This window comes from Adiantum capillus-veneris, chromosome 28 (genome assembly GCF_014529385.1).
Source record: "Adiantum capillus-veneris isolate H3 chromosome 28, ASM1452938v2, whole genome shotgun sequence".
In the NCBI taxonomy this organism is placed as follows: Eukaryota; Viridiplantae; Streptophyta; class Polypodiopsida; order Polypodiales; family Pteridaceae; genus Adiantum; species Adiantum capillus-veneris.
In genome coordinates, this window is record NC_140958.1 from 115,355,672 (window position 1) to 115,371,461 (window position 15,790).

At 42.0% G+C, this 15,790-nt stretch overlaps 1 protein-coding gene across 1 annotated transcript; it reads right to left on the minus strand.

The window, feature by feature from the left end:
- Positions 1 to 11,804: 11,804 nt before the first annotated feature.
- On the minus strand, positions 11,805 to 15,304 carry LOC147421140 (cytochrome P450 71AU50-like). Its single transcript, XM_086505008.1, has 2 exons — positions 14,284 to 15,304; positions 11,805 to 12,542 (listed from the first exon to the last, which is right to left on the minus strand). Exons 1-2 carry the CDS (start codon positions 15,268 to 15,270, stop codon positions 11,922 to 11,924), a joined length of 1,608 nt encoding a protein of 535 aa, XP_086361134.1. The 5' UTR covers positions 15,271 to 15,304; the 3' UTR covers positions 11,805 to 11,921.
- Between the last annotated feature and the right edge of the window lie 486 nt (positions 15,305 to 15,790).

A 15,790-nucleotide genomic window follows, 5' to 3' on the forward strand; every position in this document is an offset into this window, starting at 1 on the left:
TGATCATCCCCCGAGCTGTTAGAGGCTACATCTTGTGGCCTCACATATGTTGCTTGACCAAAGCGCCTGCGAACACGTCTATTGGGTTGCAAGATTGCTGCCTGATGGCCAGCGTTAGAGTCCGACGAGTTATAATTGGCAACAAATCGATCTATAATAGATGGATCAAACTCGCCAAATTCGCGAACGTGCTGCAAAGAAACGCGTCTTGTCCGTCGCACAGCATGCTTGCAATGATTACGAGGACATAAGATCCTCGTTGAGAGATAGGTGTTTCGGTTGGACGGCCCCACATCCTTGTCACTACTCATAATGAGGGTAAAATTCTTATAACCTGGACAAAAAATTTAATCTTCTATTGGCATTCTTCGTCTTTTCTCTCTCTCTCTCTCTCTCTCTCTATCTCTCTCTCTCTCTCTCTCTCTCTCTCTCTCTCTCTCTCTCTCTCTCTCTCTCTCTCTCTCTCTCTCTCTCTGAACAAGAAGATGGTTCACCATAGCGTGTCCAGGGCTTTATCAAATTCATCTAGACACTCTCCAATGTAAACTAGGGACTCTGATACCAGTCAACTTTCTGCCATGCTACCCTTCGGACGTTCCTTCTAATGCACATATCCATTGAGCGTTTTCATGAAATGTTCTAAAAATAACATCCATCTGGAATGTACTGTGCCAGCTATTCCCACCTCATCAACTATGTGAACAAGAAGATGCACCTGAATGGTTAGCATCGTAGTAGAAAAGTGTTTCTCAAACGTGCACACAACCTCCGCAGCATTTAGTTTGGCAAATGGTATGGATTCTACATTGATCTCCTTTTGTGAGATCCATTGTACCAACTTCGCAAGTTTTTAGATTGTGTTATGGACGTCAGGAGACAAACATCCCTCATTAATGGCCACCCATAAAATCAACTGCAAAACACGTCTAGCAATGATATTAAACTCCACATACAAATTTGCTACATAATTCCCACTATGATATATTCCACTTCAAACATACCTGACACATTTTATGCCAGTCGTGTGACTTCAAACCGGTAAGCTTCCCTTCTTTAGTGAAACACGTTTGGAGCGAGTGCATTACACCAGTGGGGGTTCGCACAGATCGAATGGTCTCTTTTACTTTGCATTCTTGGGCTCCTATTAAAATCCATGGCGCTTTAGGGAGTTTTATTGATCCATCAGATGCTGTCTGCGGCCAATATTTCTCCAGACGATCCACATTTCTAAGGTCAACCCTGGCTCCCAAGGTATCTTTCTTGCCGGCCAGATGGTTCCGCAACAGATTACCCACATTCTTGAATATGTGCACTGGATCGAGCAAGTGATTGACCATGAGTCTGGGCCAATATGGTAACTTGTACCATAGAGAGAGTCTCTTCATCCCTAGGGGCAAACCGTCATCCCACATCTCCTTCTGCTTTAACCATGCTTGTGCAGACATCCTCGGTGACTCTCTTCCCAAAAATCCGTCGCGTAACACATGATTCTTTGGAAGATACGCTTGATGAACTTCGTAGATTTGCTTCTTCAATGAGGGCGCCCTACGTGCATTCAGTCTAGGTCCACATGTGACACATGCTTTGTATCCGCTTGTTTGAAGCCCTGTATGTATACACATAATAATAGATCAGTTTGAGAACAACCAAGATTTACAGTGTCTGAGTGAGGAGTGTAAATAGATCACCTGAGCATTCTGTTAGTGCGGGATAGTCATGCATGGTCCACATTAGAATGCCTCTTATCAAAGCATTCCGTCGACCTGTGTGTCGGCTCATATCCACCACTTCTATGCCAATCTACAATTGTTGTAGCTCTTCCAATAGTGGACGAAGATACTCATCCATATTCTTCACTTTATATCGCCCTGGCACAATCAAGCTTAGCCAGAGGTGCCCCTTCTTCATAGTCAACCACGAGAGAATGTTGTAGTTAACGATGACAACGGGCCATAAGATGTTGATCTTTGACCAAATGGATTTACGCCATCCATAGCCAGGCCTAAGCGCAAATTGCGAGCTTCCCTGGCAAAATCCGACCATGTTCCATCTATATGTTTCCAGGCTGCACAATCTGCAAGAATCCGTAGCACACCATCCAAAGATTTATTCCCCTTAATGCCATGATGCTAGGGCGGCCATGGACTTACATTCGAAGAAATGCTTGATGCGAGGAAGTAGAGAAAAATGTCGCAAAACCTTTTGCGGAATTTTTGTTCCATGGAGATCTACTCGATATCTCTCGAAATCACATTTTGGACACTTCTCCATGTCTATGTATTCCCCTCTGAAAAGAATGCAGTCATTAGGACAAGCGTGGATCAAATTGTAATCCATCCCCAAGTTTCGTAAAATCTTTCTTGCTTCCTCTCGGGAATTTGACATCACATTATCAGGTGGTAGTATGTGCTCTTTGAGCAATCTACACAACATAAAAATACGGTACAATTGTGTAAAAATCTATCAGATCATTATACATTTAGAGTTTTATTAAAGTAAACCCCGGGGGATTCACCATGGAAAACTTATTGCACCACGTAAGTGTAGGGGAGGGGGGTCTTTTTACAAGTTACATAAGCGTATAAGTTAGGGGTAGACCCCCAATAATTTATGTCATAAGCTTAAAAATAAGGGAGGGGGTATCATATTTTATTGGTTGGGGGGGGGGGAAAGAAAAGGAAAAAATGACAGGAAGTTTTTGTGTTTCGAAATCATTGCTTCCCAAAAGAGTCTACCCTTCAACTTTTGAATGAATAGCTACAAAGATCCATGCGAGAACCAACACTGCTTTGTATCAATTGCTTCTTTTGTGATTATAATTCATTTGTTGAGGGATGAAAGATATAAAGAGTTTGTATAATGCAAATTTACACGAATAACCTAGCACAACTATATGACCATGTTTTTTGAGTAATTTAGATGGGGTAAAATTGGATGAGTAGCTAGAGTGCAAGCTGAACGGGTACATAGTTTGAAAGTCAAACTAAGACACATTGAGAGTACATCTAGTTATCAACATAAGTGGTTCCTTAGTACGTTGCCAGTCACTATGCTACACGCTCTTTGACTAGTTCTACTCAGCTAGATTATGTGAGACCTAAATTTCATATGTAAGATAGGGGTATGGTAATTTTCTGCATTGATTGTCGTATAAGCGTACAAAGGGGGGTCATATTCCCTAATATGAGTCGTATATAGGGGTTTTATCAAAGTTGTCCGCTCGCACGTGGCGTTCCGTTTTATATATAGAGTGAATTCCCCGGGAAGTAAACTAATTGTAATAGATCACCTGAAAAGCGCTATGACGCTAGTGTCACTCCATCCAAATTTTGTCTGCATGTTGAGAAGAATCAGGAGCGCTTTCAATCTAAACACACGTGCTCCATTATACAATGGCGTATCGGCTTCACTTTTCATATCATCATAGATAAGCCTTATTGAATCCATGATCGTCTCGATCATTTCATCAATCTCGGGCTCAAACATTGCCTCGTTGGGAATGTGGTCTGCATGATCATCCCCCGAGCTGTCAGAGGCTACATCTTGTGGCCTCACATATGCTACTTGACCAAAGCGCCTGCGAACACGTCTATTGGGTTGCAAGATTGCTGCCTGTTGGACAACGTGAGAGTCCGACGAGTTATAATTAACAACAACTCGATCTATAATAGATGGATCGAACTCGCCAAATTCGCAAACTTACTGCAAAGAAACGCGTCTTGTCCATCACACAGCATGCTTGCAATGATTACAAGGACATAAGATCCTCGTTGAGAGTTAGGTGTTTCGGTTGGACGGCCCAACATCCTCATCACTACTCATAATGAGGGTAAAAATCTTATAACCTGGACAACAAATTTAATCTTCTATTGGCATTCTTTGTACGTCTTTTCTGTGTGTGTGTGTGTGTGTGTGTGTGTGTGTGTGTGTGTGTGTGTGTGTGTGTGTGTTTGTGTTTGTTCACACTGTAAACTACCTCACATTCTCTAGTCATGTCCAATCCCCGCACACCTTGGTCTAGAGGTGCACGGAGATCAGAACGACCGGGTTATAATCTCGTCTTTATTGGGTGAATGCCTATATTTGTGGGTACAAGAAATCTACACACCCACGTCTACATGATACTGCATGTAGTGGACAAAACCCCTTTGCCTCTTCTCTTGTTGTAGCATTTCACAGCATCTTAACATCTTTTCACAGTAGATCTTTGTCTGTAGCATGCAGGTATGCCATTCTTGCAATGTAGCTGATGTCTGCTTTGCAATGTAGCTGATGCCTACTCAAAGCACTTAATTCTTACTCTAGATTTGACGGGTTGTGTAGAGTGTGTGTGTGTGTGTGTGACCCTTGGAATCGTCATCTTGCATCATTAGTTTCTGTGTAGGCTGAATTTTCTCTTCCATTGGCTGATCATGACGGCTTATTGTATGGTAGCAACAGTCGAACATGCATGTGGAATTGCTAGTCCGGATGGACTGTCGAGGATGTGAGCGTAGGAAATTTTCTCATGTAGGAGAACGGAGTCTTTTTCCATCTTTTTCATATGAGCAAGTGTTTTTCATACAATGCTTAACATCATGAGCGCACCTTCATTGACATGCACTAATATCTAACCTAAATCTAAAAAAAGCTAGTCCATCGAACATAAATCTAGATCTAATTTAGTCTTAAACCCAAAATAAACTTAAATCTAATCTAATCTAATCTAACGTAAATCTAAATCTAATGTAAATAAACCTAAATCTAATCCAATCTAACATAAATAAACCTAAATCTAATCTAACGCAAATCAAAATCTAACATAATCTTAAACTCAACATAAAATAAATCTAAATGTAAGTTAACTTAATCTAATTTAAATTTTAACATAATCTCTTTCTCTCTTTGTTTTCTCCTCTTACCTCTCTCGTAAATAAAATAAACCTAATCTAAATCTAACGTAAATAAACCTAAATCTAATCTAATATAACGTAAACTAAATCTAGTGTAAATAAACCTAAATCTAATCAAACGTAAATCTAACTAAAAATAAACCTAAATCTAATCTAATTTAACTTAAATAAACCTAAATCTAATTTAACGTAAGTCTACATCTAACCTAATCTTTAACGTCTTTTGGGATAGTTTCCTACGATGTTAAAACTCTCTTCTTCTTGTGTGTGTGTGTGGGTGTGGGTGTGGGTGTGTGTGTGCCAATAAAAAGAGAAAAATGGTATAACCTTTTCATCACCCAAGTGTGGTAGATTGGTTATGCCATTTCCCTCTTGAATAACAGGTCTTGAGTTCAACTCCTCCTCTACTAGATCTTTAGGTCTTTTTAATTAGTTTCCTACGTCGTTAAATTAAACTCTCTTCTTCTCGGGTGTGTGTGTGTGGGTATATGTGCATGCCAATAAAAAAAGGAGAAAAATGGTATAAATTTTCTATCACCGAAGTGTGATAGATTGGTTATGCCATTTCCCTCATGAATAACAGGTCTTGAGTTCAACTCTTGTCCACTAGATCTTTAAGGTCTCTTGGGATAGTTTCCTACGATGTTAAGACTCTCTTCTTCTCTCTCTCTCTCTCTCTCTCTCTCTCTCTCTCTCTCTCTTTGTTTTATATCTTTCTCTTTCTCTCTCCCTCTCTCTCTTTTCCTCTCTCAATGTGTGTGTGCATTCTTTGTTTATGCATGTCTGTGTGCGTTTTTGGTTTATGCTCTCTCTTTTCCTCTCTCAATGTGTGTGTGCATTCTTTTTTTATGCATGTGTTTATGTGTTTTTTGTTTATGCTTGTGTTCTCTCTCTCTCTCTCCCTCTCTCTCTCTCTCTCTCTCTCTCTCTCTCTCTCTCTCTCACACACACACACACACACACAATGTGTGTGTGTGTGTGTGTGTGTGTGTGTGTGTGAGAGAGAGAGAGAGAGAGAGAGAGAGAGAGGGAGAAAGAAAGAGGGGAAGGGAAATTGAGAGTGAGGAGAGGGAAGGAGCATACCTAGCTCTCCTTTCTCTCCTCATGTGTGTGTGTGTGTGTGTGTGTGTGTGTGTGTGTGTGTGTGTGTGTGGAGAAGAAAGAGAGAGAGAGGGATAGCGTGTTACCTTGCTTGCTTGAGCGCGCGCCGAAAACTCAGATCTGAGATCTGAGTTTTCGAACGCTCTCGGTTATTTTTTTTAGCCCTGACGGCGTCGCTATGAGCGTCGCTAAATTACTTGTAATTTAGCGATGCCCATAGCGAAGCCTATAGCGATGCCGTGGTTTTTCACATTTGAGCATCGCACTCCGAGCGTTGCTACTATAGAGTATCTATTGTAGTGGCCGCCACCGATGCTTCGACACCACCTTGTGTTCCACGAGGCTCCTTACCTTCCTCTTCTTTGTCCGCCCCCACATCAGCCACGTCATCGCAATCTATTCCAGGTTTTGTGCGGCTATTGGCCGTTCCTAGCTACACACCACTAGCTACTCCTCCAGGAGTCACCCCAGTCGACACTCCTCGCTTCGGGGCTCAGACCCAAGTGGAGACACCTGACGTCTGTACCCCCATTGAGATGCCGCTAGAGACCCCTATCAAGACACCTAGCTTCACACGTCACAAGCAGAGGGCTTGCCGTGCTTGGTCGACATCAGTGGCGGAATCATTTTGGATGACAAAGGCAAGAAGGTGATCTCGCGCATGGGCGGTCTTTGCTCTCAGGTGTTTAGACACTACATGCTAAACACCTGGAGTGAAGTGCCAAGGGAATTAAAAGGCAGAGTCATCAGCATGCTGCATGACAAGTTTCCCGTGTCAAGTTGGGATGAGCGCTTCAATGAAGGCCTGATGAAGGTTCAAATGCGCGAATACTGCAAGAACAAGCGTTCTGAAGTACAAAAAACAATAAAGATTGGGTGGAACAGACCAGATTGGCTAGCCAAAGAAGATTGGAAGAATACGAAGCGAGCAGCGTGCGAGAATTCTGACAAGTGGAAGCAACAAAAGGAGGCAGCCAAAGCGCGAGTAGAGGCAAGGAGCTCGCACCACTTGGGGAGCGGCGGGTGGTGGACATCATTTGAGGCCAATTTTGTAAGTTTTTTTGCATTGCTCTTTAGGTTTGATAGTTACATCTATTTGTACTTCTAAATTCTAACATAATGGATTTTGTATGTTTTGAATAGTGGTCGATGGTGACAAGACGTAACTCCACACTGTACGAGCGGGAGTACTCAGGCAGAAAGAGCTTAAATTCCCTGATGGACCACTGATGAGTTCTAGGTTCACTATTCTTTTGTTATTAGCACTTTTTTTATCATCTTTCATGGATGCATAGCCTTATGTGTTGAGGTGAAAGCCTTGGTCATCTGGTATGCATATCTTCTTCCATCACATTTGAAGACCTTGAAAAAGGTGAGTAATAGTATATAATGCCACTAACTCTTCATCACAACGCTTACTTATGCAAGATGATCAAATATAGTTTCTTTACCTTGCATCTACTTGAACAAGTTCTAAAGTACGAAGTCAGTATTTCAAATTCAAACATGTTGGTAGTAGAGAGTTGTCTTGTCCTTGTAATTATCTCTTCTTGCCTTTGTCATTATCACAACAACAATAATGAATCTTATCATGGATAATATTTTTTGAATGTGTTTAATGACTAAAATCAACACAAAGCTATGAAATGGATATGCTTGCTCCATGTTTTTTCTTGATATTCTAGTATTAAGCAACAAGGTAGTCTTACGACGATATTGCTTCCATTGGCGTGCCATCTAGCCTATGCAAAACAAGGCTTAGAGCTCACCTCTCATCAAACTATAGATAATAACATCCTATTGAAAGATATTTTAGCTCATGTTGTATTTTAATTTACTAGGGTTTTGAAATTTGACAGCATGTTTCTTTCTCTCTCATTGGTAGTAGGCAGAGATGTCACTACTATTGCCCATCCACCGCTTGAGCCCGAGCCCTAAAGGGATGGAGAGAGCTGAAAGTAGCCAAGGGGCATGTGAAATCATACATGGCCCACTAGACCTACCTACAAATGACAAGACATACTCAACAAAGAAGCCTTAGAGGTATTGATTTTTTGGAAGCTATAGCCACATCCTCTACCAATGACTACTATTGTACTATTACTCTGGGCTCTAGTCTCTTCTCTCTAAGATTTGGACACCGGTGAGAAATCCCATAAAATGGTATCATTGCCTTTTCACCATGCCCCTCTAATAAATGACAACTCTTTTTATCACCCTTCATGAGAATTTTACAAAAATGTAAATGGAAGCCATATAATATCTACTATTCTTTCTCAAACAAAAAGAACTTGGAGGAAAGAAAGAAAGTTGGGGAGGGTAGTTGTCTAGATATTTCTCCACTCTCTCTTGCAAACCCTTTTTGTATCTCTCACACTCTCTATCTTTGTCTCTATGCGCTTGTGCGCTTGCTCTCCCACGCATTATTGTCTCTCATGATAACCTTGTGTGTTTGCTCTCCCAAACACCATTCACTATGTGCGCTTGTGTGCTTGCTCTTCCTTCGTGCACTCTCTCTATCTCTCGTAAAGGTGTTAGGCGACGGAGCGATGGTGGTGTGTTGGGAATTTTTGGAAGTCAAGATAGAGATGTCGAGTCTGTGCGACTGAACAAGATGTCGCGGTTGTGCGATGCTGTGAGCAGTGGAGGCTTATGTGCGAAAAAGGGGAGGGGAAGGGAGGGGAGGGGGGGGGGATCCAAGTAGATTATCCCTTTTGGCATGACAAAAAGATCATTTCCTGGTTCCTCTGATTTTCCACCATTGTCAAGTCTGCAATTTAAGAGATTCAAATTTCCAAGAGGAGGACAATGTACCATCGTGAAAAGATGCTTCTTGAACTCTTGGTTATGATGGAGCTAACAATCATGAAAATTAAACCCTTTCTTTATCATCCATTAAAGGCAAAATTTTCACTTCCATGAAATATCAAAACCTTCCAAAAATATTTTTTTGTTAAGGCGAAAAGGATAAGTTGCCACTATTTCTACCCTTCGGCCAAACCAAAAAGGAAGAAGCAAAAGGGACATGGTAATTTGTAAAGCTAGTAAACATCACAAAACACCCATTTAAAACAACTTCAACAAAGTCAACAACGAGGTATGGGGCCTACAAACGCTCACCAAAAGCTCACAAAAATTGAAGAAAGTGAGTAGGAGTGTGCTGGAGCTACTGGCAACTAAGCTCGGGAGGATGCAACCTGCTCTAATACTAATTGTTGGAACTAGGGTTGCAGGAAAACACACACAGCTTGGAGAAAATGAAGGAAGCTCTAGGAACACAACAGAGAGTGTATTACTTAGTGTGCAATGGAAAGATAGATGCCCTAGAATGATGGGCGTATATACAATGCAGAGGGAAAAAAACTCCTAGTGAGGGAAAAAATTCCCCGACGGTCCTAAGTGTGTTCACACACAGCACGACCACATGTATATGGTAATATCTTTGTGGTTATTGAAGGCTGTGGAGTTACAACCAGTACTAGAGCCATATATGGCTTAAGTTTTGAGCTTGTTGCTCCCTAAGATTAAAGACCATGTAATGGAATTTGAGGAGGAGTATGGAAGATATTGGGGGAAATACAAACTCCTTAAAGAATGAATACTTCATGGAAGACTAAAAAAGGGTCACAGAAAGAACTTTCTTAAAATGGATTGCAAAGCCAAAAAAAAGGGTGAAAGAAGGGTTTTCTATCACGAAACTCCTACAGGAGTTTGATGACGTTATGCTCAATTGCCAAGAAAAAAGCAAGGTACTTTGGATAGTGCAAACAATGGATTGTTTCCTCAAGCTATAGGGCTTGAACTCTACGAAAAGTAAGAGTTACTATTAGAAGAAAAGAATACAGAATACGGTTTGAAGGTGGAGTGGAAAGAGGTTGAGGATGTGGTCTCATTGCTTGCGAAGAGGCAACAATGTAGAGACAAGATGGTGGTCAATGGTGCTACTCCTACCTCTAGAATGCTGGAGATTCCAATAAATTTTCCTATTGTCATTCCCAAAGGTGGTAATTCTATTCTTTATGAGTTTGTTAAGAGCATGGGAGAAATGAAATTAAAGATGGCCAGTGTTGAAGAGAAAGGGCAACTTTTTAAACAGAATTCCCAAAGTAAAGAAAAATTTGTGCATAAATGTATATGGTATGATAGCACAAATCATGGTAGAAGAGACTTTTATAGCTTCAATGATGCTTTGAAAAGAGATCTTCTGTTTTTTAAGGATGTGAAGATCCATTTGTAGGGGATAGATCTGCCATTGGGATTGAATTTGGAAAAGGAGCTATGCACAAATTAATGGAGGATATGGCAACCGACTATGCCATCTCTATAAAGGAAGCCACAACCTATGGAGCAAAGATAGAGCCCATTCTAAAGCAAGGACCAAAGCTTGTTGAAGATGTTTTTGAGGAGGTCATATGTAGTGGCGTCGATTGACAGAGAAAAGGTAACTAAAGAGGTGTTACATGAAGCTGGAGATTGCATATACACCACACAACAAATTGGGATGATCATTCTTTGTCATTGCATGCCTATCTTACCAAATTACATAACAATGAAGAAATTTTGGAAGATAAACAGAGGCATCAAAATGGGGATGAAGGGATCTTAACTTCAAAGAGGGTACAAGAGTTGAAGTCATGAGGCTTACCATAGGTTCGTCCTCTTGCTAAGGATCTTCCCTATGGAGGAAGCATCCACATGGAAGAAGAAAGAGTAGGGAAAAGCAAAAGCAAAAAGTCCTACTTACAGATTACACTCGGACATTGAAGCTACTACAACATATACCACGTGTTGGAGGAACTCGACACTAGGGCCCATAACACCTTATATGCATTTAGCAACAGCAAAAAACTGATCGAAACTTGCATTTTCATGACTATAGTTTCCAATGCTTATGGCAGATGTTATGATCATCACACACATCTGTGAAAAGAAACTAAATACTTCCCATTGCAATTACTCAAAAACCTTGCTACCACATTTAGACCATAATAGAATGTGAGAATGAATCCCATCTAGGTACAGACAATGAAATATTTTCATTAACAAAACGTAGACTTGCTATATGCATAAAAAACCATCTGCTAATGTTGTTTAGCAATTTTTGTAACCTTAACAAGTTTTTCTAGATATCCGAAATGTTTTTGGCCACTAAGATAGTTTTTGATACTATGTGCTCAAAATGGTCTAATAAACGAACTTGACAGGGCCTAGGGACTCTATCGTGACACATAAGGAGAGAAAAAGTGCCAATGTCAGTCCCAGAGACTCATATTCTCCACATGCAAACTATGTCTTATATAATGATGTCGAGAAATAGAAAATCTATCAAGTACAAAAATATACTTTTGTGTGGAGATAACGAGAGACATTCAACAACATGAGTGAGAGGGCCCCTCATAAACCTTGCTCCACATTGGCTAAACTGAACTCCATGAGTTCTTAGGCCATGTTTCACACCATGTGACTAACAATATGTGCCAAACAAAACCCTATCTTATAGGCCTATAACTGTTTCAATAGGAAGTGAACCCTTGATTGTATCATAATGAGAATTAAGAGAGAAAATGTCAAGTTGCAAAAATAGTACATACTACACTACTTTCCCAAAATTCTTTGCTCCTAGATGACCTTGTCATGTGTGTAAAGATTTTAGTGGATGAAAGCATTGCAGCATATGCATCCCACTTGTGAAGATTAACCAAAAGATATACAAAAATGAACCTTAAACAAATTATATGCTTACTATGAGGTGGAAAAGATATCTAGATTATGCAAGAACGATGTAGTAACTTACTTGAGCTCAAAAAAAAGTTTACTATAAAATAGTTGAGTTTCCTTTTCCAAATGTAGAAAATACATTATACACTATGGAAATCGCCATGAAAATCCGACAAGGCTGATTAACTAAACATTGAGGATAAGAGTTCACTAATAGCTAAAGCAGGGCCTTGGGATAGCCATCATGGGAGTAGCTTTCTTTGTGATGATCATACCACTTTTTTCCTTCATGTCCATGGATGAAGCTGTTTGTCCAAAGGGTAAATCCCAATTAAAATGATTCACTAAGTTGACGAGTGTGACTTGTATGATGGACAATGCCAAGGGCATGCCCACGCAAATTCTTCGTCCGGATCCAAAGGGCAAGAGCTCAAAGTGTTGCCCTTTCACATCCACCTCCTTATCTTCAAATCTTTCAGGTCGAAACTCTTCCGCATTGGCCCACAACCCCTCATCCCTCCCAATTGCCCACACATCCACAAAAATGATTGTCCTTGCTGGTATGGTGTACCCCTCTACCTTACACTCCTCTGCTGAGAAGTGTGGTACCAAAAAGGGTACCACGGGATGCAGACGAAGGATCTCCTTCACTACACACTTCAAATAGCTTAGCTTCATTATGTCTACGTCTGTTATCTGCCTCACATTACCATCCATCATCTCTTCTATCTCCCTTTTCAACCTCTGCATGCAGTGGGGGTTTTTGAGAAGCTCCGCCATGGCCCACTCAAGGGTGAGCGATGTTGTATTAATGCCAGCTCCCAACATATCCTGGTCACACATAAAGCATCACATGTTCCAACTCCCAAGGGAAACAACAAGGATTAGACCTAGGACTTGTGTGTACACAAGCTTAAACAGAGGTCTCTCTCTCTCTCTCTCTCTCTCTCTCTCTCTCTATATATATATATATATATATATATATATATATATATATGTGTGTGTGTGTGTGTGTGTGTGTGTGTGTGTGTGTGTGAGAGAGAGAGAGAGAGATTTTGGAGGGGGGGGGCAAGGCAAATTCGTGAACATTCCTCTTAATGCCCCCCTCTACACCCATTAAAATTAAGTAGGTAATAGCCACATCAAGACACTTAGTTTCAAGGGAAAATTACCAAAATACCCCTGTAATTTGCGGAAATTCCCAAAACACCCCCAATATTTTGTCACAAATTCCCAAAATGCCCTTCAATTTTTTTAGTATTCCCAAAGTATCCCTCGTCGTGAGATTAAATTTCTTGAAAGACGAAAAAATTTGTAGCTTTTCATAAGAAGAGTGATTGTCTATCAATAAGAGATGCTAAAACTAGAATTTGGGTATGTTACATAGGCTTTGGAGATGAATCTCGTCATTATTTTTAGACATAATTGTCCTTTTTGCAAGATAATTTGTGACAAATTACATGCTAAGCACTCAAACACGGATCTAAATTGTCAAAAAGGAATAAGGATTAGAAAATTAGAATAAATTAAAAAATCTTGAATAGTCCAACCAAAATAGATGCATGGGTATTTTGGTAATTTTTGAAATTTGAGGGGTATTTTGAGAATTTCCACAAATTAGAGGGGTATTTTGGTAATTTTTTATATTCTCAAATGTGTGCCCCATATTGTAGATAGGGTCCTAAGAAAAGTATTCTACTTTTCCACCATTGGAAAAGTTTGTTTGCCGTAGCAAAAAGGTTATGGTCACATTAGAACCTTGCTATGTGAAGGCCTTGGAAAAAAAAATTATTTATCTAGAAACAGTTTGGGGATAGTTTCCAACCTCGGGACATTACTGCTATGGGAAGATCACATACCAGCTTGCTCCAGAGGGACCATGACCTAACTAGGTGGGGTTGGGGGCAGCAACCTATAGGGTCAAACCGTGAAACCCGTTCCTCTAACTAGAACTAGCTAGGTATGGAATCCCTCCTAAGTATAAGTAGCTCATGTAACTTATAAGTCGTAAGAGGACTCCCACGACACTAAGTGACACATAACATTAAAGAGGGGGGGGTAAGGGGATCGACGGCGTGAAAGTGGATGCGGGAAGCCCGAGGTAGATTAAACCCGGACGCGCGACAAGTCAACGCGAAAAGGAACCCGAGCGGCGACTTGATTTGAACCCAGGGCCTCGTCGCCCAAATTGTGACGCATGGGGTAACCATCCCACCCGCGCGCACATGTTGTAGCCATGGCCCGGGTTTTTTGGGTTTTATTATTAAAACATAGGCGCTGCCCGGGTTTAATATGTGGCCGGGTTTAGTTTTTAAGTGCCCATCTATGGCTGCAACCTCTCCGATTTTTGTGCGCGCACTTCTCTGCCCTCGATCCCCTTACCCCTCCTCTTTAATACTATGTGTTATTTAGTCCTGAGGAGAGGACTCCCTCCAAATTTAGTAGCTCATGAAACTTATAAGTTGTAAGAGGATGTGTCAACAGAATGTGTGGATTTATATCTCATGAAACTTATAAGTTGTAAGAGGATGTGTCAACAGAATGTGTGGATTTATATCTCATAAAGATTTACCAGCATGATGCATTTGATGTCCTCTAGGGTGAGCGTGTCTTGGGGAGAGGAGGACGCCTTCATTTTGGTGGTGGGATCTACCTCTTTGGCCAGGATGGACTGGAGCAGGTCGTCGTAAGAGGAAGCGGTGGGCGACTGCTGCTTCCGCTGGGCAATGAGCAGGGAGAGCGCGGCATCAAAGCGGTCGCGAAGACGGCGCATTCGGCGCAAGCGTGGCAAAGGCAGCCAGGAGAGGGCGGGGATGATGTCACCCAGGGTAGGCGACGCAATCTCACGCTCCAACTCCCTGACAAGCTGAACCAGGTTCTCGGCGCCCGCCTGCGCGCTGCCTTCCGACTGTAGCAGCCGCATCACCACATGGGCCGCCATCTCGCCCACACACCAGCCAATATCCACTGGTTGCGTGGCACCCTCCGACAGGTCCTGCAGCCGGCGCAGGAGAGCGCCCACCTCTTCTCGCCGCACGTGCTCCAGATCCTGCATTCGCTTGGCCGTGAACAGCCCCACCGTGCAGATTTTCCTCTTCTGCCTCCACTCCGGGCACTGCGAGCTGAAGGTGATGTCAGTGTTCTGCCCATATAGCAGATGCTCGTTGAACTGATAAGGGGGTCGATCGGCGAAGATCTTGTCGTGCGTCTGAAGCACCTCCTTGGCAAGCTGCGGGCTGGAGATGACGACGCAAAGCTGTTTGCCCAAGCGCAGCCCCAATATGTGACCATACCTTCTCGAGAGGTCACGGATGACTTGGTCAGGCGCATGGACGAGCAGGTGCAGGTGGCCGATCACAGGCCACGCAAACGGGCCTGGCGGGAACCTCCTCTTCTCCTGTCCTGGAACATGAGCTGTAATCCGCCATCGCCGAAGTATAATCATGAGCACAGCTGATGAGCCTAGTGGTAGCACCCCATACAGTAACACAAGCAGCAGTGCTGCGCCCACGCCTGACCCGACCTCCTCCCGGCCATTAGTTATATTGATGCTCTCCATCCCAACTAGCTCTCTGGTGCTTCTTCCACCAAGTTAACTATCTTCACTGGACTGATCTTATAAGTGTGAGGCCACCGTCACATCGTGGTTTGCGTGCCTCTCTGTCTCTCTCACCGTGTCACTATATTATAGAGGTGCAATATTCACTAGGTACTTCTTTTCTGTTCGACATTCTTTAATGTATATAGAGACCAATTATTTATCATATTTTTTCATAAAAAGAGATCAAAAAAAAATTCTGCATCGTCAACCTCAACCCCTCCATTACCAGGAGATTGCAAAGCAGATATGCAAGCCATATCACACTGAGGGCACCAATTATTTGAAGGTGTGAATTAGGTTCCTTTCATCCACTCATGAACAGAGGAGGAGGAGGAGGAGCCATAAATTGCAGCCACGCGCTAAGTGGATTCTTGTTCGTATCTTTCTTGCCCCACACACGTCTATAAACAGCCTTGTCTCATGTACATACTCAAATAGACATGGTTTGGTAGCGTTTCGCTGCTTAATTGCTCTGCCT